The sequence below is a fragment of the Gorilla gorilla genome, chromosome 20 (genome assembly GCF_029281585.2).
Source record: "Gorilla gorilla gorilla isolate KB3781 chromosome 20, NHGRI_mGorGor1-v2.1_pri, whole genome shotgun sequence".
NCBI classification, from domain to species: domain Eukaryota; kingdom Metazoa; phylum Chordata; class Mammalia; order Primates; family Hominidae; genus Gorilla; species Gorilla gorilla.
Window position 1 is genome coordinate 16,577,044 of NC_073244.2, and position 26,398 is coordinate 16,603,441.

Consider the following 26,398-nt stretch of genomic DNA (forward strand, 5'->3'; position numbering starts at 1 on the left):
ACATGAGGAAACTGAGGCACAGAGAGGCGTGGCTTGCCCCGGAGGTCACACTAGTCGATTTGGTCCCAGGCCAGGGCGGGTTCTGGGTCGGCAGCCGGCGCAGGTGCGCTCGGGAGGCGGGGCGGGCGCTGCAGGTGCGCAGTCAGTCTCACCTGGGCGCCTGCCAGGAGGTCAGTCCTGGGCCCTGGGGGGCAGGACTAGGGGCGGGGCCAGGGGCAGGGGTTCCCCAGCTCTGCTGCCTCCGATAAGGGCCTGAAGGGGCTGTCGCGCTCCTGGCGGTGTGATAAGGAGGGCGGGGGGAGGCCGCGGGGAGGCGTCGGGGTTTGAGGTCCCCGCCTGGCGACCCGGGATCGGGGCAGGAAAGGCGGCTGGGCGGGGAGAGGGCGGGGCGGGGCATCTGGCTTGGCCACGCCCACCGTCATCCGGGGTCCTGGCCCGCTAAGATGGCGATGGTTACGGTAGCAGCAGCGGCGGCGGCTGTCGCCGGGCCCGGGACCCTAGGGACGGGGGCCGAGTAGCGCCTTCCCCGGGCCCCGTGAACCGGCTGCGGGTCGCCCTTGGGGGGCAGCGACCGCAGCCCCCCACCTGGGCCCTCGGTCCGCCCTCCCGGCGCGTCCATGAACTCAGTGTCGCCGGCCGCCGCGCAGTACCGGAGCAGCAGCCCGGAGGACGCGCGCCGCCGGCCCGAGGCCCGCAGGCCGCGGGGTCCCAGAGGCCCAGACCCCAACGGCCTGGGGCCTTCCGGAGCCAGCGGCCCCGCTCTTGGCTCTCCCGGGGCTGGCCCGAGTGAGCCGGACGAAGTGGACAAGTTCAAAGCCAAGTTCCTGACAGCCTGGAACAACGTCAAGTACGGTGAGGAGGGGGCCCGGAGATTGTGGGGGTGTCGGGGGCCGTTGAGGAAAACCAGACCCCGGTCCTGCCAGTTATCCCACCCTTGTTCCCGTCCTGAGTCACCTGCGGGTCCCCTCCCTGCCCGGCCCAGGGTGGACCTGTGGCAGGTCCAATAGTGTTTTCAAGCCCCGCCCATTCCCCTGTGTGACCTTGGGCAAGATCCTTTGCTTCCTGGCGCCTCCGTTTTTGCCCCTCTCTGTAAAATGGGTACAATAATCAGAACTGCCTTCCTTCATCCTGAATTGATGGTGGACACTCCTGTAGCTGTCACTGGGGGCCCCACCTCCGACGGAATCCCCAGAGCCACCCCGGAGATAGGAACTAGGATCGTGCCCATTTCACAGATGGGGGAATGGAAGCGCTGTTGCTGTCATGCAAGTGCTTTATCTCGCTGGGCGCTGCCCCTACGTCTCCCCAGGTTGGGTGGTTAAAAGCCGGACCAGCTTTAGCAAGATCTCCAGCATCCACCTCTGTGGCCGCCGCTACCGTTTCGAGGGCGAGGGTGAGCTGGTGGTTGGGACCAGGGTTGGGGGAGGCCTCTCCACGCCCGCCCGAGTGTCCCTGGTGGCAGCTGACAGACCCGCTCTTGTAGGTGACATACAGCGTTTCCAGCGGGACTTTGTGTCCCGCCTGTGGCTCACATACCGCCGGGACTTCCCGCCCCTTCCTGGGGGCTGCCTGACCTCGGACTGTGGCTGGGGGTGCATGTTACGCAGCGGCCAGATGATGCTGGCACAGGGCCTTCTGCTGCATTTCCTGCCCAGAGGTGAGCCATGGGGGGGAAGGGGTGCACTAGGAGTACAGGGTCAACTGCCATATCAGCAGTATTAGAATTACTTACCAACTACGAGTTCAAAGTCACGTTAGAATTGTGTGTCAAGTAAATTTTGGAGAGATGAGAGTTGTTTATAAGAGTTTCAGCCGGGGTTGGAAACGGTGGCTCATGCCTGTAATCCTAGCACTTTGGGAGGCTGAGGCGGATGGATCCCTTGAGGTCAGGAGTTCAAGACCAGCCTGGCCAATATGATGAAACCCCATCTCTACTAAAAATACAAAAATTAGCCGGTTGTGGTGGCACACGCCTGTAATCCCAGCTACTCCCGAGGCTGAGGTGGGAGAATCTCTTGAACCCAGGAGGCGGAGGTTACAGCAAGCCAAGATCGCGCCACTGCACTCCAGCCTGGGCAACAGAGGGAGACTCTGTGTCAAAAAAAAAAAAAAAAAAGTTTCACCAGGCACGGTGGCTCTTGCCTGTAATCCCAGCACTTTGGGAGGCTAAGGCTGGTGGATCATGAGGTCAGGAGTTCAAGACCAGCCTGGCCAAGATGGTGAAACCCCATCTCTACTAAAAATACAAAAATTAGCTGGGTGTGGTGGCAGGCACCTGTAATTTGGGAAGCTAAAGCAGAGAATTGCTTGAACCGGGGAGGCGGAGGTTGCAGTGAGCTGAGATCCGTGCCACTGCACTCCAGCCTGGGTGGCAGAGCGAGACTCAGTCTCAAAAAAACAAAAGAGTTTTGGCTGGGCACTGTGGTGCATGCTTGTAATCCCAGCTACCTGGGAGGCTGAGGTGGGAAGATTGCTTGTGCCCAGGTGTTCAAGTCTGCAGTGAACTATGATCCTGCCACTGCACTCCAACCCGAGTGACAGAATGAGACTCCAACAATAACAGGTCGAGTGTGGTGGCTCATGCCTGTAATCCCAGCACATTAGGAGGCTGAGGCAGGAGGATCGCTTGAGCATAGGCGTTCGACACCAGCCTAGGCCACATGACAAGGCTCCTGTCTCTACAAAAAAATTTTAAAAATTAGCTGAGTGTGGTGGCATGTGCCTGTGATCCCAACTACTCAGGAGGCTGAGGCGGGAGAATCTGTTGAGCTCAGGATTTAGAGGCTGTAGTGAGACGTGATTGTGCTACTGCACTCCAGTCTGGATGACAGTGAGATCCTGTCTTTATTTATTTATTTATTTTATTTATTATTATTATTCTTTTTTTTTTGAGACTGAGTCTTCCTCTATCATCCTGGCTGAAGTGCAGTGGAGAGATCTTGGTTCACTGCAACCTCTGCCTCCCAGGTTCAAGCGATTCTCCTGCCTCAGCCTCCTGAGTAGCTGGGATTACAGGTGCCCGCCACCACGCTTGTCTACTTTTTGTATATTTTTTTTTATCAGAGAAGGGGTTTCACCATGTTGGCCAGGCTGGTCTCGAACTCCAGGCCTCAAGTGATCCACCTGCCTTGGTCTCCCAAAGTGCTGGGATCACAGGCATGAGCCACCGCGTCGGGCTGAGATCCTGTCTTTAAGTAACAAAAAGTAAATAAATAAATAAGGATAAGTATGTGTTTCAGGAATATGTAAATTCTGTTGAATTACGGGGTTCAGGAGCATTCGCATTGTGTGCAGTGCATGTGTAGATGGGACCTCTGCCCCCCACACACTAGCACTGTTTGACTATGTGCTCCATTCCACCAGACTGGACATGGGCCGAGGGCATGGGCCTGGGCCCCCCTGAGCTGTCAGGGTCAGCCTCTCCCAGCCGGTACCATGGGCCTGCCCGCTGGATGCCCCCACACTGGGCCCAGGGTGCCCCTGAGCTGGAGCAGGAACGCCGGCACCGGCAGATTGTGTCCTGGTTCGCCGACCACCCCCGGGCCCCCTTTGGCCTACACCGGCTGGTGGAGCTTGGGCAGAGCTCAGGCAAGAAGGCAGGTGACTGGTATGGGCCATCGCTGGTGGCACACATCCTCAGGTGAGGGCCGCTGCAGGGATCACGGGAGTTGCTGGGTACCCGCAGGCACTCAGGCCTTCCCTCCTGCCCCCAGGAAAGCCGTGGAGAGCTGCTCCGAGGTCACCCGCCTGGTGGTGTACGTTTCTCAGGACTGCACAGGTAAGGGGCTGGGAGCCAAGATCACAGGGGCCCCACCCTGAGCCAGACTCTGCCTTACCCGATTCTTAGAGTGCATCTTCCTCAGACCTGGAACAAGTTGTGGGGCAGAGGGACACTGGGGAATGATGCAGGGCCTGTGCAGTGGGAGATAGTCCCTCTTCTCCGTCTCTCCCTCTGGAACAAGAAACTTCAGGGGCTTCTCCTTGAGTGATAGAACAGAGACATAAGGCCAGGTGTGGTGGCACATACTGTAGTCTCAGCTACTTGGGAGGCTGAGGTGGGAGGATTGCTTGAACCCGGGAGTTCGAGGTTACAGTGAGCTGTGATTATGCCATTGCACTCCAGCCTGGGCGACAGAGTAGGATCCTGTCGAAAAAAAAAAAAAAAAAAAAAGAGGCCAGGCGCAGTGGCTCGCGCATGTAATCCCAGCACTTTGGGAGGCCAAGGTGGGTGGATCACCTGAGGTCAGGTCACTCTGTCACCCAGGCTTCAGTGCAGAGGCACGATCTCGGCTCACTGCAACCTCTGCCTCCTGGGTTCAAGCGATTCTCCTGCCTCAGCCTCCCAAGTAGCTGGGATTACAGGCACGCACCACCATACCAGGCTAATTTTTCTATTTTTAGTAGAGACGGGGTTTCACCATGTTGACAAGGCCGGTCTTGAACTCCTGACCTCAGGTGATTCGCCCACTTTGGCCTCCCAAAGTGCTGGGATTACAAGCTTGAGCCACTGTGCCCAGCCCCTGTAATTTTTTTTTTTTTTTTTTTTTTTTTTTTTTGAGACAGAGTCTCACTCTGTCACCCAGGCTGGAGTGCAGTGGCACAGTCTTGGCTCACTGCAACCTCCACCTCCTGAGTTCGAGTGATTCTCCTGCCTCAGCCTCCCAATAGCTGGGACTACAGGCGCGTGCCACCACGCCCAGCTAATTTTTTTTTGTATTTTTAGTAGAGTTGGGGTTTCACTGTGTTTGCCAGTATGGTCTCTCTATCTCCTGACCTCGTGATCCCCCCTCCTCGGCCTCCCAAAGTGCTGGGATTACAAGCGTGAGCCACCGTGCCCGGCCACCTCTGTAAATTTTTTATGCAAAATTGTAGGTGTTTGGGAAAAGATTCGATTTTCAGAGAACCTTATCTCCAAAATGGGTCTAATCTACTTCTCTAGGAGCACAAAATGGGCTTACGTAGCTGCAAGGCAGGGGGCAGGAGAATGGGCCCAAGTAAATGGGACTGGAGGAGGAGGGACACACCAGGATGTTTGGTTTAGGGGCCGAGTGCCCAGTGCTCCAGTTTCTGTATTGGCAAACCGAGGCATGGAGTCACTGAGGACCTGTCAGGCATGGGGCTGGGGAGGAGCTTGAGAGAACAGTCTCTACCTCTCCCTGCTGTATATACTTTTGGTCTACATCCCAGGGCCTCAGTTGCCCACTCTGTAAAATGGGGATGTCCACACCTGCCTGGAGGTCCTGGGATTTTCTGGGGGTGTTTGGGGGGCACTAGAATGATGATTTTGGTTAGTGATAACAGTGTTGCCCTCTGAGAAATTGCAGGGTTGAGGTGGAGCCCCTGGGGTTAGAGGGCCACGCTGGGGTTTGAAGGGTGGCAAGAAGGTGACCTGCTGCTGTCCCGTCCCTCCAGTGTACAAGGCGGATGTGGCACGCCTGGTGGCCAGGCCAGACCCCACAGCCGAGTGGAAGTCTGTGGTCATCCTGGTGCCCGTGCGACTGGGTGGCGAGACTCTCAACCCCGTGTATGTGCCCTGCGTGAAGGTAGGTTCAGCTGAATTCTAGGACGCCTCCACCTGGGAGCCCTCCAGACTTGTTTAGTTTGTGTTAGGGCTGCTGTTTATGCAGCCCTCATCGCTTTTTTTTTTTTGAGATGAGTTTCGCTCTTGTTGCCCAGGCTGGAGTTCAATAACGTGATCTCGGCTCGCTGCAACCTCCGCCTCCTGGGTTCAAGCGATTTTCTTGCCTCAGCCTCCCAAGTAGTTAGGATTACAGGCATGCGCCACCACGCCCACCTAATTTTGTACTTTTAGTAGAGACGGTCTCACCATTTTGGTCAGGCTGATCTTGAACTCCCGACCTCAGGTCATCTGCCCTCCTCGGCCTCCCAAAGTGCTGGGATTACAGGCGTGAGCCACCACACGGGCCATCCCTTTTTTTTTGAGACAGAGTCTTGCTCTTTTGCCCAGGCTGGAGTGCAGTGGCACAATCTTGGCTCATTGCAACCTCCGCCTCCCGAGTTCAAGCAATTCTCCTGCCTCAGTCTCCCAGGTAGCTGGGACTACAGGCGCGTGCCACCACGCCCGGCTAACTTTTGTATTTTTAGTAGAGACGGGGTTTCGCCATGTTGGCCAGGCTGGTTCTCAAACTCCTGACCTCAGGTGATCCACCCACCTCAGCCTCCCAAAGTGCTGGGATTACAGGTGTGAGCCACCACGCCCGGCCCATCCCTTCTTTTTTTATACTATGCAGCACCTGCTATGTGTGCTCCCCACTGTCCCGACTGCTGGGGATTCAGAGGGGAACAGAACAGGCAGGAGTTCTGAGTGTGCCTGCTGGGAGCAGACGTTCTGATGGGAGGATGCTCAGCAGTGGCTGTGTAACCAAAGTAGCATCACTGTTTGGAATGAAGCCAGGCACAGTGGCTCAGGCCTGTAATCCCAGCACTTTGGGAGGCCAAGGCAGGAGGATCATTTGAGACCAGTCTGGGCAACATAGTAAGACCCCCATCTCTACACAGTTTTTTTTGAAAATAGGGCCTCACTCTCTTGCCCACGCTGGAGTGCAGTGACACCGTCTTGGCTGACTGCAACCTCCGCTTCCCAGGTTCAAGCAAATTTCCTGCCTCAGCCACCCAAGTAGCTGGGATTACAGGTGTATGCCACCACGCCCGGCTAATTTTTGTATTTTTAGCAGAGATGGGGTTTTCCCACGTTGGCCAGGCTGGTCTTGAACTCCCGACCTCAGGTGATCCACCCACCTCGGTCTCCCAAAGCGTTGGGATTACAGGTATGAGCCACTGCACCCAGCCTCTACACAACTTTAAAAAAACAGTAACCCAATGAAGGGCAGATGAGGGTAGCAGCAGAGCCTAGAAAAGCGCCTCTGCAGCCACCAGGCAAATGAGGAACCAGAGGAGAAGTGCTCCAGGCAAAAGGAACAGCAAGACAGAGACCCTGAGGCTGGAAAGTCCCCTATGTATTTGCATCCGAATAAAAGCCAGTTTTCCCAGTGACCCACAGAGCCCGGCACTATTTGTCCACACCACCTTCTTGATGTCGGGATATACCCCACCTTGACCTCATATCCTCCTTCCACACTCTGCTGCAGCCACAGGGGCCTCCTCACCTATTTCAGACACTCCCACCTCAGGGCCTTTGCGCTTGCTGCCCCTGCTGCTTGGAGCACTCTTTCAGCAGTGATGCATGTGGCTTTTTTTTTATTTTTTATTTTTGAGACGGAGTCTTGCTCTGTCACTCAGGCTGGAGTGCAGTGGCATGATCTCAGCTCACTGCAAGCTCCACCTCCTGGGTTCATGCCATTCTCCTGCCTCAGCCTCCCGAGTAGCTGGGACTACAGGCGTCCGCCACCACTCCTGGCTAATTTTTGTATTTTTAGTGGAGATGGGGTTTCATTGTGTTAATCAGGATGGTCTCGATCTCCTGACCTCGTGATCCTCCCGCTTCGGCCTCCCAAAGTACTGAGATTATGGACATGAGCCACTGCTTGGCTCCTGTTTTAAAATATTTTTTGCGTGGGGGGTTTTCCAATGAGAACCAGAAAACCTGAGACAAATTCTAAAAGAGCTGTAATGTTTGACCTCCTTACTTAAAATCACAAGGCTCCCTTCCCTCTTTTATTCTTTTCCATATAGTTGTCACCTCTAACACATGAGATAAATCATGTAATTGGCTGGGCGTGGTGGCCCATGCCTGTAATCCCAGCACTTTGGGAGGCAGGTGGATCACCTGAGGTCAGGAGTCCAAGACCAGTCTGGCCAACATGGTGAAACCTCGTCTCTACTAAAAATACAAAAATTAGCTGGGCGTGGTGGCAGGCGCCTGTAATCCCAGCTACTCGGGAGGCTGAGGCAGGAGAACTGCTTGAACCCAGGAGGTGGAGGTTTCGGTGAGCCAAGATCATGCTACTGCACTCCAGCCTGTAATCCCAGCACTTTGGGAGGCCGAGACGGGCAGATCACCTGAGGTTAGGAGGAGTTCCAGATCAGCCTGGCTAACATGGTGAAACCCCGTTTTTACCAAAAATACAAAAAATTAACCCGGGCATGGTGGCGGGTGCCTGTAATCCCAGCTACTCGAGAAGCTGAGGCAGGAGAATCGCTTGAACTTAGGAGGCGGAGGTTGCGGTGAGCCAGTTGGGCCACTGCACTCCAGGCTGGGTGACAGAGTGAGACTCTGTCTCAAAAAAAAAAAAAAAAATTCATATAATCATCTTCCTTGTTAGTCTCTCACACTAGGATGTCAGCTCCTGAGGGCAAGGGTTTTGTGGTCTTGATCACTGCTGCCCTCCAGAGGCTGGGTTCTCACAGAGGAGGTGTTTGCCAAGCGTTTGTTGAGTGGCTGCCTGACAGCACCTGCCTACCCTCCTCCCTGCAGGAACTCCTGCGTTGCGAGCTGTGCCTGGGCATCATGGGTGGGAAACCGCGACACTCACTGTACTTCATTGGCTACCAAGGTAGGCCCACCCCCTCCTCACTCCTCCCACCCCCCACCGCACCCCCACTCACCCCTGCACCCCCTGCAGATGACTTCCTGCTGTACCTGGACCCTCACTACTGCCAGCCCACTGTGGATGTCAGCCAGGCCGACTTCCCCCTGGAGGTGAGTGGGAGCCCCAGTGTGTGGTTGGGGCCGTGGCGGGTGGGCAGCCCAGCCTCTGAGCCTCCCTCGTCTGTCTGCCCCAGTCCTTCCACTGCACCTCGCCCCGCAAGATGGCCTTTGCAAAGATGGACCCAAGCTGTACCGTGGGCTTCTATGCTGGAGACAGGAAGGAGTTTGAGACACTCTGCTCAGAGCTGACCAGGGTGAGCAAGAGGAAAGCTGGAGTGGGGTGAGGGGGGCGGTTGGGCAGGGCTGGGGGTGAAAGAGGAACAGAGGCCTCGAGTCCAGCAGAGCTGGGGTGCTGCTTCCAGGCTAGGGGTCCTAACCTGGGAAATGTGAAGAACGTCCACTCCTGAAAAGGTGGGAACGCCAAAGCCAACTGTTAAGGCATCATCCCTTGGAGGCAGCTGTATCCAGGGGCTCAAGTGGTGGGAACCCTCCCTGTCTCTTGGCCCTGCTGTCCGACCAGGACTCTACCCTTATGGGGGCAAGAGATGGCCACCAGCCATTCTGGGCACCCACCCTCTGGTCACTGGAAGGGAAACGCGGGTTTTGCAGCAAAAATCCCAGGACTGTCAGTCTTTGGCTGAGCTGGGTCACATGCTCATGGCTGAGCCAATCACTGTGGCCAGGGGATGGAAGGTGCTGATTGGCTGCTCTCTCCTGGAGAGGTGGTCCTGAGAAGCACCTACTAAATAAACCTGGGCTAAGCAATATGGCTTGGCACTGTTTGTGGCTGACCCTGTCTGCCTCTTCCCGCCAGGTCCTCAGCTCCTCCTCAGCCACGGAGCGGTACCCCATGTTCACCCTGGCCGAGGGCCATGCTCAGGACCACAGCCTGGACGACCTCTGCTCCCAGCTCGCCCAGCCCACACTCCGGCTCCCTCGCACAGGGCGGCTCCTCAGGGCCAAACGCCCCAGCTCTGAGGACTTTGTGTTTTTATAAAGGGAGGGGATGAGGGGAAAGATACAACACTATTTATTTTTTTATTTATGTCATGTCGGCTGTGGGATCTTGAGCTCTGGCAGTGATGATGGTACTTCCTGTTGTCAGCCCCTCAAGCCCAGCTGCAACCAGTCTGGGGCCATTCAGCCAGGGACAGAGCCCACAGAGCCCATACACCTGTCTCCCACCAGCGGGGCCCTCCTGGCAGGGTAGGGGAGGACCCCGGGCACCCCCCTCAGGGCCTGACTCACGTACTGTAGTTTGCACTGGACGCCCGGGCCTTCCCTGTCCCAAAGCCCCCTTGGGGGAACTGTGGCTGCTGGGGGCCAATAAAGCTGTGTAACTTGATCGTGGGTGTGGCTGGGCGCAGCGTTCTGAGGGGATGTGGGGTCTGGGAGGTGTCTCGAGGTGAGAGTTCCAAGTCACGGGAAGTTTAAGTCAGCCTCAGTTTCCACATCCATAAAATGGGACGACTTCCTTACCCGCAGCTACACGTGTTTTTTAATTTTTTTTTTTTTTTTCAAGAGACAGGGTCTTGCTTTGTTGCCCAGGCTGGAGTGCAGTGGTGCAATCATAGCTCTCTGTAGCCTCAAACTCATGGCCTTAAGTGATCTTCCTTCCCCAGCCTCCTGAGTAGCTGGGACTATAGGCATGTGTCACCACATTTTGTAGAGATGGAGTCTCGCTAAGTTGCCCACGCTGGTCTCCAATTCCTGGGCTCAAGTGATCCTTTCACCTCGGCCTCCCAAAGTGCTGGGATTACAGGTGTGCCTGGCCACAGATGAGAGGTTCTCTGCAGCAGATAGTACTTGTGGGTGCGAGACCTGTCCAGGGCTTGATTTCAGGAGACGAGCCTGAGGCCCCTGCCTGCTCCCTGGTGCTCAGGAGCTGTTCTTGGGCCCCTGTTGTTTCCTCCGCTGCCGGCCCAGCTGGCGGAAGTGCAGCCGTTTGGGGTTGAGGCCAAAGGCCTGCAGTCTCTGGCGGCTGAACTCGCATCCACCAAGCATCACAGTGGGGCCCAGCAGCCGTGCCTTCTTGGCCCTCCTCCGCTTCTGGGGGGCTGGCTTCTTGTGGGGTGATACAGGGGCTTTCTCTTCCTGTGCTGGGGGACTCTCTGGCCCCATCAAGCTGCCATCAAGGGCTGGCAGCTGCCTCTGTGGGCCGGCTTCATCTCTCTGTGGCTTCCCTGTGGCTTCCGCGGGTGTCTCTGCCCTGAGGGAGAAAAGTCAGGGCTCAGCCCAGGCCTGTCAAGATCAGGTCCATTCTTGAGCACGCATGCCCCATTTTACAGGCGGGGAAAGGAGGGGCACAGTGAAGCGGCCGCACAGCGATCGAGGGCCTGCCTGGGATTCAGAGCTGGGTCTCAGGCCAAAGCCGGGGCTTTTCTACGGAACCCAAAGGCTAGATTGTGAGGCTGAGGATTCTGGTATTTGTGCTGGGCCTGCCCTAAGCTAGTCACATCAATTAACTCATTTTAGCCTTTTTTTTCCTTAGAGACAAAGTCTTGCTGTGTCGCCCAGGCTGGAGTGCAGTGGCGTTACCATAGCTCACTGCAGCCTCCAACTCCTGGGCTCAAGCGATCTTCTCGCCTGAGTCTCCCAAAGTGCTGGGATTATAGGTTGGAGCACACACCTGGCCTCATTTTAGCTTTAAATAAACTGTGTGCATCTATCACCCCTGCCTTCCAGACTGGGCGAAAGCGATCCTAATAACAGCTAAGACCTATGGGGCATTTACCATATCTTAATCACTTTACGAGAATTAACTCATTTCATCCTTTGCAACCTGATAAGGCAGAACCGTCTCTATCTCCATCTTATGAGAAAGAGGCCCAGAGAGGGGTAGCGACTTGCCCAAGGTCACACAACGTTGGTGCCCATACAGGATTCAAACCCAGGTCTCAGAGCGGGGGTGCTGCATTCCCAAAGTCATGCAACAAGAGGCTGACAGAGCCAAGACTCAAGCCTGGGCCTGACAGGCTCCCCACCCACGCTTCCCCAGCCAGCGCTGCTTACTCTTCTCGGCAGAGTGACTTGAAGACCTGCCGCTTTTTCCATGAGTTCTGGGCCTTCTGGCTGTATGCCCGCTTGTCCCGCAGCTCCTCCTGCTCTGACCTGCAGACAGATGCCCCTGTGTTGGGTGCTCTGGGAAGTGCCCGAGCTGCCCGCCCTGCCCGCAGCGCACCTGGCTCCGCCCTGCCCCCTGCGCATGTGGCCCCGCCGCACCCCGCCCCATCACCTGTACATGCAGGTCTTCTTTAGGGAGCACCACCGGTTCAGCTCCTTATCGTCAGCAGCGAGGATCTGCGTGGGAAGGGAGAGTGGGGACCTGCTGTGATATTGCCCAGGCGGGGCCTTCCCTGAGCCTAAGTCACGTCATTAGTCAAAACGGTAATGCCGCTACCACCCAGCAGGGTTGCCATGATGGCCAGAGGCAGCTGATCTCTACAGAGGCCAATGATTTTTGTAGAGGTCAGCAGATGGGGTAACAGGCTCAGAGAACGGATCCTTGCCCTAGGCCAGATGGCTGGGAAGTTGGCTGAATTGATTCCAGTTTGAGCCTCAGGGCCCTTGAGCTGTCACCCATACCCGGCCATCCCCAAAGCCTCAGAACGGGCAGGGGTCGCTGCCAACCACCAGGCTTCCTAATTACATATGAAACTGTCATTCCCAGCCTCCAGGCCTGTTTCCAAACCTACTGGAAGGCCATCAGAAAGAGGAAGTGACTGAATGGCCGATGGTATAAGCTCAGTACACATCGGCTATTTTTACTGACCATGAAAACGGTCGTGCACCTTCAGCCGTCATCAGTCAGGCATAGTAGGTACCCACAGCCTGCCAGGTGCCACACACTTTGGTCTCATTTCTGTTCCTTCCATAGTCACCAAAGTTGGGGTGCTATCAATTATTGTCTCACTTTACAGATGGGGAGTTGAGGCACAGATGGGGGAATCATTTGTCCAAAGACACAGCTGGTGAGCAGCCGAGCCAGGGCTTGAACCCACCTAGGCCCCCTGGTTCCAGAGGACACCAAGTCTTTTGTTGAGACAGGGTCTCACTATGTCACCCAGGCTGGAGTGCAGTGGCAGGCTCACAGCTCACAGCAGCCTCAACCTCCTGGACTCAAGCAACCCTCCTACCTCAGCCTCCCAAGTAGCTAGGACTAGATCTCCCTATGTTGCTCAGGTTAGTCTCAGAACTACTGGGCTCAAGTGATCCTCCCGCTTCAGCCTCCCAGAGTGCCGGGATTACAGGTGTGAGCCAGTGTGACCAGCCCTGCTACCAAGTCTTACCAGCCAGACTGCTGCTAATACATACTGACAGGAATAAAATAATATTGGCTGGGCCTGGTGGCTCACACCTGTAATCCCAGCACTTTGGGAGGCTGAGGCAGGCAGATCACATGAGGCCAGGAATTTGGGATCAGCCTGGCCAATATGGTAAAACTTATCTCTACTAAAAATACAAAAATTAATTGGGCATGATGGCACATGCCTGTAGTTCCAGCTACTTGGGAGGCTAAGGCAGGAGAATCATTTCAACCTGGGAGGCGGAGTTTGCAATGAGCTGACTTTGCACCACTGCATGCCGGCCTGGGCGACAGAGCAAGACACTGTCCCAATCAACCAATCAAAAAATAAACAAAAATAAAAAGTAATATTGGCTGGGTGTGGTGGCTCACACACAGAATCCCAGCACTTTGGGAGGCCAAAGCAGGAAGCTTGTTTAAGCCCAGGGAGTTCGAGACCAGCCTGCACAACATAGTAAAACATCATCTGTACAAAAAATATTTTTAATTAAAAAAAATTAATTGGGCATGGTGGCACATGCCTGTAGTCCCAGCTACTTGGGAGGCTGAGGTAGGAGGATCAACTGAGCCCAGGAGGTTGGCACCACTGCACTCCAGCCTGGGTGACAGAGCGAGACTATGTCTCAAAAAAAAGAAGTAATATTTACGGGGCGTGCCATAGGCAAGGCACTGTTTTAAGCCCCCACCTTGTAGAAGGTAGTAATGTTACCTTTGAGGCAAGGTAATGTTATTAGCACTGTCATTAGGACTATTAGCATTTCTTTTTTTTTTTTTTTGCGCTCTGTCACCTAGGCTGGAGTGCAGTGGTGCAATCTCGGCTCATTGCAACCTCTGCCTCCTGGGTTCAAGCGATTCTCCTGCCTCAGCCTCCCAAGTAGCTGGGACTACAGGCGCCTGCCACCATGCCTGGCTAATTTTTTTGTATTTTTAGTAGAGACGGAGTTTCACCACGTTGGCCAGGCTGGTCTCCAACTCCTGACCTCAGGTGATCCACTTGCCTCGGTCTCCCAAAGTGCTGCGATTACAGGCGTGAGCCACTGCACCCAGCCGAATATTATCATTTTCAAGATGAAGAAACAGCCTGCCATTTGTGGCATTTCTGAGCAACAGAGATTGGGACTCAGGGCCAGCTTTCTACCCCTTCAGCATACCTGGTGCCCCCTGCAGTGTCCCTGCCCGCCCGGGGCCCCTACCTCCTCAGTGCTGAGGCCAAAGTCGCAGGGCACCACTGTGCGGTACTTGAAGCGACAGGGCAGGTCGTCGATGATGTCCTCGTAGTCCAGCCGGTAATACTCATCCAGGTACTCCTCGAACGTCTTGTCCCCTGCTCGAGACAGAGCCAGGCTGCTGGGCTATGCCAGGCCCCGCGGAGCCCCCTGCCCACCCACGGCCTGCCCACCTGGGCCTCACCAGGTTCGAACACGGGCTTCTCCTGCCCCACGGCCGCGGCGAAGGGCGACTTGCGCTTCTTCTTGCCCGTCAAGGGGGCCTCACGCTTTTTCTTCCTCGGCTGGCTGGGGTCGTAGTCGGCGTCCATCTGCCAGGACGCACAGGTCAGATCCCACCAGCCCCCCGTCAGGGCCCCTGGGACTCCCTCAACCCGTGACACCTACGTTGAAGTTGGGGTCCTCACAGTGCAGCTCCTGCTGGCTCCAGTCTCCCTCCTGCTCAGGCCCGTCCCACGTGTCCCAGTTCCAGTCGTCTGGATGCAGAGAGAACAGACAGGTGGGGCCAGGGTGGGACCTTGGGCTTTAGTCCCAGTCCCCAGTCCCCAATCCCCAGCCCAGTGCCCCAGCTGATCTCACCTTCAAGCCCTTCTTCTTCCTCAAATTGTGGCTTCTCCTCCTCCACGGCCCCGTAGTACTCGTCCCCAAAGCACTTCTGCAGGGTCAGGGCTGGCGGTTACCAGGGCCCACTCGAGACAGAGGAGCTGAGCCCCCTACGATGCCGCCAATGACCCCCTCCTTGGCAGCTTTACTCCTGCAGCTAGGGCTCCCCACAGCCCTCCCAGCACCTAGCTCCTGAGGTGGGAGGCCCTGCATGTCCAGGATCCTCCGCCAACTCCCCTGCTCTCTACCCTGTGATGTACTGGCCGCCATTCAGTTCCACATATCCACAGTTCTTCGCCGTCCTACCCACCTTTGCCCCTGCGGTGCCCACCACCTGGTGCACTACTCAGGCCCCAGGTCTTTTTTTTTTTTGAAACAGAATTTCGCTCTTGTTGCCCAGGCGGGAGTGCAATGGCACTATCTCGGCTCACTGCAACCCTTGCCTCCCGGTTTCAAGCGATTCTCCTGCCTCAGCCTCCGGAATAGCTGGGATTACAGGCATGTGCCACCAAGCCCGGCTAAGATCTTTTTTTTTTTGAGACAGTGTCTCACCCAGTACCCCATGCTGGAGTACAATGGCACGATCTTGGCTCACTACAGCCTCCACCTCCCGGGTTCAAGCGATTCCCTGCCTCAGCCTCCCGAGTAGCTAGGATTAGAGGTGCACGCCACTACACCCTGGCTAATTTTTTGTATCTTTAGTAGAGATGGGGATTCTCCATGTTGGCCAGGATGGTCTCAATCTCCTGACCTCGTGATCCACCTGCCTCGGCCTCCCAAAGTGCTGGGATTACAGGTGTGAGCCACCGCACCCGGCCAGGTCTTTTTTTTTTTTTTTAAAACAGAGGCTCCCTCTGTCGCCCAGGCTGGAATGCAGTGGCATGATCTCGGCTTACTGCAACCTCTGCCTCCCGGGTTCAAGCGATTCTCCCGCCTCAGCCTCCCAAGTAGCTGAGATTACAAGCATACACCACCACACCTGGCTAATTTTTGTATTTTTAGTAGAGATGAGGTTTTACCATGTTGGCCAGGCTGATCTCGAACTCCTGACCTCAGGTGATCTGCCTGCCTTAGCCTCCCAAAGTGCTGGGATTACAGGCGTGAGCCACCGTGGCCAGTGAGAGCCATGTTTGTGTGAACTCAGCGTCATGTTGGGCCGGGAAGAGGGCTGCACCTGCATGAGCCGGTCGTGCTGGGCAGGGTCGAAGTCGTCTTCAAGGTCCTCCTCCTCGAGGCCCAGCGTCTCGTTGCCTGTTACTTTCCGCAGCTTCTCCAGCTTGGCCAGAATCTCCTTCCTCTTCAGGTTCTTCAGCTGCTTGAGCTCTTCCTGCTTCTTTGCTTTCTCCTGCAGGCCCAGGCAGAGAGGGGGAGGGCATGGGCTTTCCTCCAGGGCTGGAGGGTCCTCCCCAGCTGGCCGCCCCCACACTCACCCTCTTCTTTCGCTCCCGAGTCTCTTCCCTCTTCTCCTTTCTGCGCTCATCCTTACGGCGCACGGAGGACGTGATGCTGCGTGGGTAGGTCTTGACCTAGGCACAATCAGAAAAGCCCAGAAGGGCCGCAGAAATGATGTGGGGTTCCCTGGGCCTGAACCCTGGGGGCTGAGTCCTCCCCAGCCCCAGCCACACACCGATGCTGAGTCCGGCTCCTCGAAACGGAAATTGTACTTCTGTTCAAAGTCCTCCTGTTTCTTCAGAAACAGCTCCCCCTCGTCTGAGGAGTCATCCACAGCCAGCTGGACTGGGGGACCGTGGACCCTGAGGGGCAAGATGTGGTGATGCCAGGGGGCCAGCCAAGTGAGGTCGAGCCCCCCTTTCCTGCACGCCTGGGTACGAAGCGTATGAACTCATTTAATCCTCACAAGAACCCTACAAGGTGCACGCTGCTATTGTCCTCATTTTACAGATGGGGAAACTGAGGCATGAAAGTCTTGAAGCAGAACCAGGATTTGAGGCAGTGCCACCTGGCTCCAGAGCCTACACTCTGTGGCTCTGCCTTACAGAAGACTAACTCTGCCACCATCTTTGAAAAAAATACACACATGGTGCCCTCTGCCTCCTGGCCAGTGCCGCCTGGGAATACTTTATGAAGCGCACCCAAAATCTAGGTCCTGGGGAGATGCAGTGGCTCACCCCTCCTCTTCCTCCATTTCCTCCTCATCTTCCTCCTCCTCTTCCTCCTCCTCGTAGCGTTTGTTGAGGATGTAATCCCGCAGGAACCGCTCCCCTTCATCCAACTCAGGGTCGTTCCAGTATTCCTTGAGATGGGTCTGGGGGTGACAGGACTCTGGTCAATGGAGGACAGGGAAGGAGGGCAGGCATGCTCACCACATGGACCTCACAGCCAGCCTCTGGAGTAGGTGACATTAGCCCCATTTTGGTTTCTTCTTTTTTTTTATTTCGAGACAGGGTCTTACTCTGCCATCCAGGTGAGAGTACAGTGGTGTGATCATAGCTCACTGCAGACCCAACCTCCCGGGCTCACAAGATCCTCCCACCTTAGCCTCCCAAGTATCTGAGACTACAGGTGCATGCCACCATGCCTGGCTAATTTTTTCATTTTTTTGTAGAGTCATTTTGCTATGTTGCCCAGGCCAGTCTCAAACTCCTGGCCTCAAACAATCCTCCTGCCTTGACCACCCAAAGCACTGGGATTACAGGTGTGAACCACGGCGCCCAGCCTATCCCCATTTAAAGAGATGTAGGAGCTGAGGCCCAGAGATGTACATATCCCATCTTCAGAGGGTTACTTTCTGTAAATAGGTTGGATGGACGCGGAACACGCGGTCTACTCCATCAGCGACCATGCGTGAGAACTCACCAGTTCCTTCAGGGAATCTGGGTTCCGAATCTCTTTCTGTCCCTTCAGCCACTCGATGTAGTCGGCCTCCTCCTGGGCCTGGGGGAAAGCTAGCACTGAGCATCCGCAGATGCCCAGCCACCCGCCACCCTGTCCCCCAGCAGTCCAGTCAGGCCCCAGTACCCACCTTCTCCTGCCTGGTTTTGGCACGTTTCTGCAGCAAACTGGAGCCGCCCTCCCCAGCGCCGTCCTCGTCCTCACTGTCCTCCACAAATGCCCGGAAGCTGCCCACGAGAGAAAACAAGCCTCAGGACAGGCAGGCTGGCCCGTCTGCTGCCCCGGTATTTATTTTATATTGTAGAGCTGGGGTCTCACTATGTTGCCCAGGCTGATCTTGAACTCCTGGGCTCAAGTGATCCTCCCTCCTCTGCCTCCCAAAGCCCTGAGATTACAGGCATGAGCCACCTCACCTGGCTGGCTGCCCCAAGATTAACCCCATTTACTAAGCCCTGAGCTCTCCTCTCAACAAGCTCAGAGCAGTGCTGTGATGTTATTAACCCCGTTTAACTGATGAGGAAACTGAAGCACATAGAAAGTGACAGAGCTCAATTTGAACCCGTGCCTATCCAACCCCCGAGCCTCAACTTTCCTCCACTGGGCCATTCCCGCTCACCCAGCCTCACCTTTCCTTGAGCTGTTTCTGTTCCTCCACATAACTTTGCGATGATGTCTCCTGCAGAGAGGGCCATAGGTCTCAGGCCAGCCCCAGGCCCCTCAGCCCCCCGACCCAGCCTCCACCCCACCCACCTGGAGTCTGTGATTGGAAGTCTCCCCGTCTGAGTTCTCCTCGTCGACATATTTGCTGTAAAGGAAAAGTGGGGTCTTCAGAATGTATCTTCCAGGGCCCGCCTGTCCCCATGCCCATGCGGAGCAGCTATTCCAAGCAACAGCTGGCGGGGGTCATCGGAGGGCTATGGAATCACTGAGACTCCTGCTCTCAGGGCTATCTGCGATTCTGGTGAGTTTCCAGCATTTTTTTTTTTTTCTTTTCCAATCATGGGTGACAGCATTTCTTTTTTGGAGCCAGGGTCTCGCTCTATCCCTCAGGCTGGAGGGCAGTGGCATGATCTCGGAAAACTGCAACCTCCACCTCCCAGATTCAAGCGATTCTCCTGCCTCAGCCTCCCCACGTAGCTGGGACTACAGGCGCCTGCCACCACATCTGGCTAATTTTTGTATTTTTAGTAGAGACGGGGTTTCACCATGTTGGCCAGGCTGGTCTCAAACTCCTGACCTCAGGTGATCCACCCGCCTCAGCCTCCCAAGGTGCTGGTATTACAGGCATGAGCCACCATGCCCGGCCTTTTTTCTTTTTGAGACAGGGTCTTATTCTGTTGCCCAGGCTGGAGTGCAGTGGCCTGATCATAGCTCACTGCAGCCTCCATCTCCTGGGCTCAATCCTCCTGCCTCAGCCTCCTGAGTAGCTGGGACTACAGGTACACATCATCATGCCCAGCTAATTTTTAATTTTTTTGTAGAGGCGGGGTATGTTGCCCAGCCTGGTCTCAAACTTCTGTCCTCAAGCGATCCTATTGCCTCAGCCTACCAAAGTGCTGGGATTATGGGCATGAGCCACCATGCCCGGCCCAGGTTGCCAGCTTTTTTCCCTCTCCTGCCCCTAAGACCCCCATAGACCTGACAGGGCTGGGAACCAGGGGGTGGGGATGTAGGCCTTCTCCATACCCTGCCTTCTCCAAGATAACCTTCCTCTCGTAGTCCTTCAGGTACATGGGCCGCACTTTCTTCTGCTTCTCCAAGGCTTCTGGGTCCTCCTCACTGTCTGATGATGATGCTGTTAACCCACCAAAGACACCTGCCATCACCCACAACCCCCTTCTTTGCCGTGGCAGAGAATCCCACAGGGCAGGGCCAGGGTTAGACAGAGGATTCAAATCCCAAATCTACCAATTCCCAGCTGTCCAAGAGTATTGTGCTTGTCACCATCTGGTGGCGTTGGGGTCATTCAGTCAGTAATTCCTGTTTTGATTATTATTGTTGTTGTTATTATTTATTTACTTATTTTTTTTTTGAGGTGGAGTCTCATTCTGTTGCCCAGGCTGGAGTGCAATGGCATGATCTCGGCTCACTGCAACCTCTGCCTCCCGGGTTCAAGCTGTTCTCATGTCTCAGCCTCCCAAGCAGCTGGGATTACAGGTGCCCACCACCGCGCCCGGCTAATTTTTATATTTTTAGTAGAGATGGGGTTTCTTCATGTTGGTCAGGTTGGTCTCGAACTCCTGACCTCAGGTGATCTGCCTGCATCGGCCTCCCAAAGTGCTGAGATTACAGGTGTGAGCCACCGCACCCGGCCATTATTATATTTTTTTTGAGACAGAGTCTCACTCCGTTGCCTAGTGCATGGCGTGATCTTAGCTTACTGCAACCTCCGCCTCCCAGGTTCAAGCGATTCCCCTGCCTCAGCCTCCTGAGTAGCTGGGATTATGGGTGTGCACCACCACGCCCAGCTAATTTTTGTTATTTTTAGTAGAGATGGGGTTTCACCATGTTGGCCAGGCTGGTCTCGAACTCCTGACCTCAAGTGATCCTCCCGCCTCAACCTCCCAAAGTGCTAGGATTACAGGCATGAGCCACCATGCCCAGCCTGATTAATTATTATAATTAATTTTTTTGAGAGTTGGAGTCTTACTCTTGCTCAGGCTGGAGTGCAGTGTCAACATCCTAGCCCACAGCTCACTGCAGCCTTGAACTCGTGGGCTTAAGCAATCCTCCCACTTCAGCCTCCCAAATACCTGGGACTATAAGCGCACACCAGCATGCTCAGCTGAGTTCTGAATCTTTTGTAGAGATGGGGTCTTGCCGCCAGGCACAGTGGCTCATGCCTGTAATCCCAGCACTTTGGGAGGCCAAGGCGGATGGATTACCTGAGGTCAGGAGTTTGAAACCAGCCTGGCTAACATGGTGAAACCCCATCTCTACTAAAAATAACAAAAAAATAGCTGGGCGTGGTGGCACGCACCTGTAATCCCAGCTACTCAGGAGGCTGAGGCAGGAGAATCGGTTGAACCGGTGAGGCGGAGGTTGCAGTGAGCCCAGATCATGCCATTGCACTCCAGCTTGGGCAACAAGAGCAAAACTCCGTCTCAAAAAAAAAAAAAAGAAAAAAGAAAAAAGAAAGAAAGGCTGGCTAGGCGCAGTGGCTCACGCCTGTAATCCCAGCACTTTGGGAGGCCAGGGTGGGCGGATCACCTGAAGTTGGGAGTTCGAGACCAGCCTGGCCAACATGGAGAAACCCTGTCTCTACTAAAAATCCAAAATTAGCTGGGCGTGGTGGCACGTGCCTGTAATTCCAGCTACTCAGGAGGCTGAGGCAGGAGAATCGCTTGAACCTGGGAGGCGGAGGTTGCAGTGAGCCGAGATTGTCCCACTGCAACCCAGCCTGGGCAACAAGAGTGAAACTCCATTTCAAAAAAAAAAAAAGAGAAATGGGGTCTTGCTATGTTGGCCAAACTGGTCTCAAACTCCTGGCCTCAATTGACCCTCCCACCTCAGCCTCCCAAAGTGCTGGGATTAGATGCTTGAACCACCTGCCCAGCCTGGTGGAGTTGGAATCATTCAGTCAGCAATGCCCACCTTGAATAGTGCCAAGGACACAGTCATTAACCCCACCACCAGCTAATAACCTAGGCTCTGCTAAGGACTTGTGACTTGTGAAGCAATTCATTCAATAGTCAAAACAGATGAATTGTGTAAACTGGGTAAATCCCAATCTATCCTTAAAACAGCCCTGAGGGGAGATGCTACCGTTAGATATACTTTACAGGCAGGAAAAGAGGCTCAGAGAAGTCAAGTCACTTCTCTGAATCCACAGTCAGGAAAGGACCCCGGATTCTGCTCCAGAGGAAGGAGAGGTTTAGACAGGAGTGGCCCCGGACCTGTTCTGTTATAGAAGGTGGCATCTTTCTGATAAATGCGGGGGTCCTTCTTCTTCAACAAGGAGAGCGTTTTGTAAAAGTCCCGCTCCTGCTGGGGGTCAAATTCCTAGGGCAGGAAAAGGGTTGGGGATAGATTTCAGAAGGGAGATAATAAGAGCCCTGGCGCCAGCAGGTGAGCTCAGCGTAGGGATTAGGATGGAGGGGGGTGGATCTGGCTGGGGAGGTCAAACAGGTGGTCAAACAGCAGGAGGGAGAGGGGCCCTCTTGGGGTGGGCAGGGGCAGGCCACAGGTAGGTACAGGATATGGGTAGAGGAAGGTGAAGGGCAAGGAGAAGGTAATTCCTGGGGAAGACAAAGACTTGACAAGGGGCAGGTGGGCTGAGGGCACAAGAGAGACAGCGGGGAGGGGCTGGGCCAGGCCGCACAGTGGGGCCAGGATCAGGGCTGATATGAGAAGTTGGGCGCCCCACGTGGCGCAAGGAGTACACTAAAAAATGGCTAGACTCTTGAGGATGAAAGAGGAAAGGGGGGGGTTCTTGGGGGACAGAGTCGCCCCACACATCAGAGTGGGCAGGTGGATCGTGGCAGGGGAGAGAAAATCACGGGGATTTGGCTCCCCTGGGGAGAGGGGGGCACTGTCTGTCCCTCATGGGATGGGGAGCGGGGGATGGGACGCTCCCGCAGGGCGCTCTGGGGTTGGGGGTTCCCCCCGTCTACATCGGGGTCGGGGTGCAGTGGGGGGCTTGGACGCCTCCGCACGTCCAGGACGGGGCGGGGACGCGCACCACGCGCTCGTCGCTGGAGTCCGACTCGGAGCTGGAGTCGCTGCTGCTGTCTCGGTCCCCGTAGCGATCCTTCACTGCGGGACACAGACGGGATGCCCCCCAGGTCAGCCGGCGAGGCCACTCGACTCCCCACTTCCCAACCGGCCGGCGCGCGCAGGCTCCCGCGCGCATGCGCCCCGTACTCACGCCGCTGCAGTTCCTCGCGCTCCCGGTAGCGGTTGTACCGCGCGGCAAACGCCGCGTTCACCCGCAGCTGCGACGACCCGCGCGGTTCCGGCATGGCGGCTCTGTGGCCCATTGCGCACGCGCATTGAGGAAGCCCTGGACGGGGCGGGGCCGCCCTCAGTCCCGCCCACATCCACTTATAAACGAGGCGTACCGCTGCTAACCCCGCCCCTGGCTTTTCCGGGATCCCTTTCGCCTCATCACCGCAGTCACCGCCCATGGCTACGCCCCTGCGGGGAAGGCCGCGGCCACCGCCCACCCGCCCCACCCCCTGTGCTCCGGGCACCCAGCTGACATCTGGGGGCCCTTTCTCCACTCGCGGTTTCCTGCTTCCCTTCCGTTCCGACAGCGAAAACCGCTGCCCCACCCAGCTCACTCACCCTGGCGCCCTGGGAATTACTATTCTCTCCCCTCACCCACCACATCCACGATCCGCGACCCCCGTCCTCATCCCCATCAACATCCGGGATGTGTAACTCTCCATCCCAGACTCAAAAATCAGAAGCCACCCGTGCTGTGATCATGCACAAGTCTTAATTTAATGGGTAAAAACATTAAATTATTACATTTTTTCCAATAAAGCATAATAAATAGAATCCATTTCTTTTAAAACGCTGTACAAGAGACTGGAAAACAAGCTTCCAACAGAATATCAATAACTCATAACTCATTCTACCTTCTTATTGATTTGGGACGCTCCCCCCACCCCCCATGCCTGAAGCAACGTGCACACTTCAGGTCTCTGAGCACAGCCGGCCAAGGCCACCAGCTTCTAGGCTCCCTGGAGGTCATGACTTCACTCTTAAATGCTCTGCCCTTGGGTCTTGTCTGAGGCCCCAGCAGCCTGGGGCGCAGAAGAAACTGAACCGTTTAGGTGGCTGTGGCCTGCAGGAGCCCTTCTCTGTCCAACACACCAAAAGGAGTGAGAAAAACAAATGAGAAACGTCCCCCAAACACTCACACCCCCAAAACCAACACCTATAAGCCACAAACTGTGCTCCTCCCCTACTGCAGCAGTGGGCAGGAGAAACAAGAAGAGAAAGTGTTTCTTCCCCTCTCTTCTGATACATAACCCCACGGGGTTCTCTTGCTGGAGAGGGTGACCCCAGATCACAGCGGGGCCACCATGTGGCCCTGCAGGATGTCCACGAGGTCCTGAGCCCCTCTCTGCAGTGCCAGCTCCAAGGGTGTGAGACCCCTGGCGTCCCTGCGATGGAGATCAGATTCAGCTGCCAGAAAGCTGACCACAGCAGTGTGACCCTCTTGAACTGCCAGATGGATTGGAAGTGCCCCGGTGCCATCAGGCGCGTTGACATCAGCCCCGTGCTCCACTAGGACCTTCAGGGTGTCCAGGAATCCAGTGCGGGCTGCGTCATGGACTGGACTGGTACCGGAGGTGTCCTGGACATTGGGGCTGGCACCTTGCTTCAGCAGCTCCAGGGCGATGGCGGTGCTGCCAAACATCATGACCTGTGTGAGGGACAGAGGATCAGGAGGTCCTCAAGGGAGGAGATTCCACAAAAGGGGTCACTGGAAAGAGAAGGGTCATCCAGAAAGAGGCATATCCCAGAAACAGGAAATGCTAGAGGAGGCGTCCTCTAGTGAACGGAGAAGCTGCATAAGTCCCCAGGAAACTGTTTGAGATGCAGATAAAAAGTTCTTCTGGGAATAGGGACCCCCCCCCAAAAGCTGGTCACTCCCTTAAGAATGAGACCCCCCAACCCAGAGAACAGCCCCCATGGGAACTTTCAAGGAACCTAAGACTCTCCCCCAAGGGACCAAAGACGCCCCCAGATATGGGCAATCACCAGGAAATAGAAAATCCCCTCCAGGAAATGGGCCCCCAGAGATGGAGAACTACCCCCAAAGAATTGATAGTCCTCATAAGGGAAAAGAGATGTCAAAGGAAAGCAAACCCCTTCTCCGGGAAATAGCCTCCTCCTACATAATGGTGATGTCACCTCAGAGTACCTGAGAGCTCCTTTCAAGAAGCGGGATTCCAAAAGTAATAATAAAAGAGAAACGAGACTCCCCTGTAAAATGTCTCCCAGGGAATATAGGGATGTCTTGCAATCTGACATTGTTCTTCCATTGGGGCCCCCACACTATATCAAGGATCCGCATAACCTTTAGGAATGAAGACCCCACCCCCAAGTAACCAGATTTGTCTCAGAGAGCCCTCTACAAAATGAGGAACCCCTAGAGACAGGACCTCACCTTCCAGAGATCGGATCTCCCCATAGAAGCCCGAAGAAACGTGAGCCGTCCCCATGGAAACGGCATCCAATGGAGCTGAACCCGCACCCACGGAATAAGAACCTCCCCAGGGAAAGTGAATCCCCGGCACTCAGAGAACCAGGAATCCTCTCAGAGAAGATGCTAAAAAGCTCTCCCCTCCCCCCACAACCTAGCCTCACCCACCACCCACCTTCGAAGGGGGACCGTGGGGGAACAATGAAAGCCTAGAGAAGAAGGACCGGTTCCCAGTGGGTCACCACCAGGGCCAGGAGACCAGAGAGGAGCTCTGGGGTCTCGATCCTCATCCTGCTTAGCCGCCCCGCCCCGACCTGGACCGGCCCGGCCTCACCTGCAGCGCCGTCTTGCCGAAGCGGTTGAGGGCGTCGGGATGCACCAGCTCGCGGTGCAGAAGGCGGCGCACCTCCTGCACGTCGCCCCGGGCCGCCGCCCCACTCAGCCGGTCGCCGGCGCGAACCTCCTCCAGCAGCATGTCGACACTGGCGGCCTGCAAAGCCCCCCGCCCCGCCCCAGCCCGGCGCTGTCAGCGCGGAGCAGCCGGCGGGCGCTGGCCCGAACAGCCCTCCCGGGGCGCGGCCGCGGTGCACCCGGCTGCGCTGCTCTCCCGTCCCGGCTCCCCAGCCCGAGACCCCGGCCCTCCCGGCGGGCTCCTCCCCCTGTCAGCCGGAGGACTGCGAGGGGCTGGGAGCCGGGCCCAACCCTCGGCCTCCCGCGGGGCCCTGCCCGGCGCCCGCCCCTTGGGGGCCGGGTCTCCCCCTAACTCACCCTCCCTCCTCCTCGCCGGGCGGGGTCTGCTCTGAGCCTGCGCCGCCGCCGCCGCTGAGGCAGCCGCCAGGGGGCGGAGCCAACGTGCTCCCGGCCACGCCCCGAACGCCGCGGATTTGTTTTCTTACAAACTCGCTACTGTGTAGCGGCACCGCGTTGCCCGGCGCGCGACCTTACGGCGTTCCGCCCACAGGGCCTACATAACCAGTGGCTGCGCGTCGCCGGGGAAACTTCGGGCTCGGCGTGAAACGCGTCGCTCCTGATTGGTCAGAGTGTGGCAACCGGTGGACCGCCGGCAATGGCGGGGTTTTCGGTTTTCAAATGAACCCGGCAGGCGGGAAAGAAGGCTGGTTTAACTGACCCAGGGAGAAAGGTCAGGGGCAGGGTCGCGCGGGCTGCTCTGGGACCTCGGCGCCTCCTGGGGGAAGGGAGGCAGGGCTGGAGCCACCCAATCCGAGGTTCCACTACTAATAGACATTCATTGGCCCTTACTACGAGCTGGGCGCTTTATTTCATTCATTTATTCATTCACTGTGTGCAGGGAGCGTCCTGGGAGCTGGACGCGCACATTCAAACAACTAAATAATATTAGATAGTGTCAAGCACCGTGAAGAAAGGGAAACGGAGAGACGGAGTGGATGAGGAAGGGATCACCCTGCCAGGCTCAGACTGAGCCAGCAGGAAAGGAGCCTGCAGCTGCCACGTGGGAAGGCCTGGGAGGACATAGTCGCAGCCAGACAGGGACTCAGAGGTCTTCGTTCAAATATTTACTCAGCACCTCCTAGAGGTGCCCGAGTGGAGAGCACGCCAGTCGGCCCCTGCTGCAGGGACACCTATGGTCTGGGGCCAGAGACAATAGTTAATTTTTATTTATATATGTATTTATTTTTGAGTCAGGGTCTCACTCCTGTCAC

The 26,398-nt window shown here is 56.1% G+C and overlaps 3 protein-coding genes and 1 non-coding gene across 5 annotated transcripts; 1 reads left to right on the forward strand and 3 right to left on the reverse strand.

Annotated features, from left to right (window-relative positions):
• The first annotated feature begins 420 nt into the window (after positions 1-420).
• Positions 421-9,914, forward strand: ATG4D (autophagy related 4D cysteine peptidase). 2 transcript variants are annotated; one of them, XM_031004248.3, is made up of 10 exons: positions 421-852; positions 1,310-1,393; positions 1,484-1,657; positions 3,364-3,640; positions 3,714-3,778; positions 5,413-5,543; positions 8,396-8,474; positions 8,544-8,620; positions 8,704-8,823; positions 9,384-9,914. In XM_031004248.3, exons 1-10 carry the CDS (start codon positions 618-620, stop codon positions 9,564-9,566), a joined length of 1,425 nt encoding a protein of 474 aa, XP_030860108.1. In that variant the 5' UTR covers positions 421-617; the 3' UTR covers positions 9,567-9,914. The 2 variants fall into 2 exon arrangements, with proteins under 2 accessions (XP_030860108.1, XP_063557070.1); XM_063701000.1 differs by having other exon boundaries at positions 709-852; positions 1,236-1,393.
• On the reverse strand, positions 7,537-7,596 carry LOC115931679 (U7 small nuclear RNA). The gene has a single exon (XR_004068125.1). It is a non-coding gene; the product is annotated as a U7 small nuclear RNA (small nuclear RNA).
• On the reverse strand, positions 9,589-22,574 carry KRI1 (KRI1 homolog). The gene is made up of 19 exons (XM_031004247.3): positions 22,425-22,574; positions 22,239-22,312; positions 21,454-21,559; positions 19,244-19,352; positions 18,308-18,362; positions 18,184-18,233; positions 17,688-17,784; positions 17,522-17,599; positions 16,834-16,970; positions 16,332-16,458; positions 16,135-16,230; positions 15,879-16,049; positions 14,681-14,756; positions 14,489-14,577; positions 14,286-14,412; positions 14,069-14,199; positions 11,805-11,869; positions 11,582-11,680; positions 9,589-10,778 (listed from the first exon to the last, which is right to left on the reverse strand). Exons 1-19 carry the CDS (start codon positions 22,534-22,536, stop codon positions 10,448-10,450), a joined length of 2,130 nt encoding a protein of 709 aa, XP_030860107.1. The 5' UTR covers positions 22,537-22,574; the 3' UTR covers positions 9,589-10,447.
• Positions 22,575-22,980: 406 nt separating this feature from the next.
• On the reverse strand, positions 22,981-25,597 carry CDKN2D (cyclin dependent kinase inhibitor 2D). Its single transcript, XM_019016677.3, has 3 exons — positions 25,485-25,597; positions 25,051-25,206; positions 22,981-23,933 (listed from the first exon to the last, which is right to left on the reverse strand). Exons 2-3 carry the CDS (start codon positions 25,189-25,191, stop codon positions 23,574-23,576), a joined length of 501 nt encoding a protein of 166 aa, XP_018872222.1. The 5' UTR covers positions 25,192-25,206; positions 25,485-25,597; the 3' UTR covers positions 22,981-23,573.
• Between the last annotated feature and the right edge of the window lie 801 nt (positions 25,598-26,398).

Excerpts from the sequence above, each read along its gene's own strand:
- CDKN2D (XM_019016677.3), bottom strand. The coding sequence starts at position 25,191 with ATGCTGCTGGAGGAGGTTCGCGCCGGCGACCGGCTGAGTGGGGCGGCG. Across the intron at positions 23,934-25,050 it reads TCGGCAAGACGGCGCTGCAG|GTCATGATGTTTGGCAGCAC; the intron begins GTGAGGCCGGGC and ends TCCCTCACACAG.
- KRI1 (XM_031004247.3), bottom strand. The coding sequence starts at position 22,536 with ATGGGCCACAGAGCCGCCATGCCGGAACCGCGCGGGTCGTCGCAGCTG. Across the intron at positions 16,459-16,833 it reads GAAATGGAGGAAGAGGAGGG|GGTCCACGGTCCCCCAGTCC; the intron begins GTGAGCCACTGC and ends CTTGCCCCTCAG. Across the intron at positions 10,779-11,581 it reads AAGTCACTCTGCCGAGAAGA|GGCAGAGACACCCGCGGAAG; the intron begins GTAAGCAGCGCT and ends TTTCTCCCTCAG.
- ATG4D (XM_031004248.3), top strand. The coding sequence starts at position 618 with ATGAACTCAGTGTCGCCGGCCGCCGCGCAGTACCGGAGCAGCAGCCCG. Across the intron at positions 853-1,309 it reads CTGGAACAACGTCAAGTACG|GTTGGGTGGTTAAAAGCCGG; the intron begins GTGAGGAGGGGG and ends ACGTCTCCCCAG. Across the intron at positions 5,544-8,395 it reads TGTATGTGCCCTGCGTGAAG|GAACTCCTGCGTTGCGAGCT; the intron begins GTAGGTTCAGCT and ends TCCTCCCTGCAG.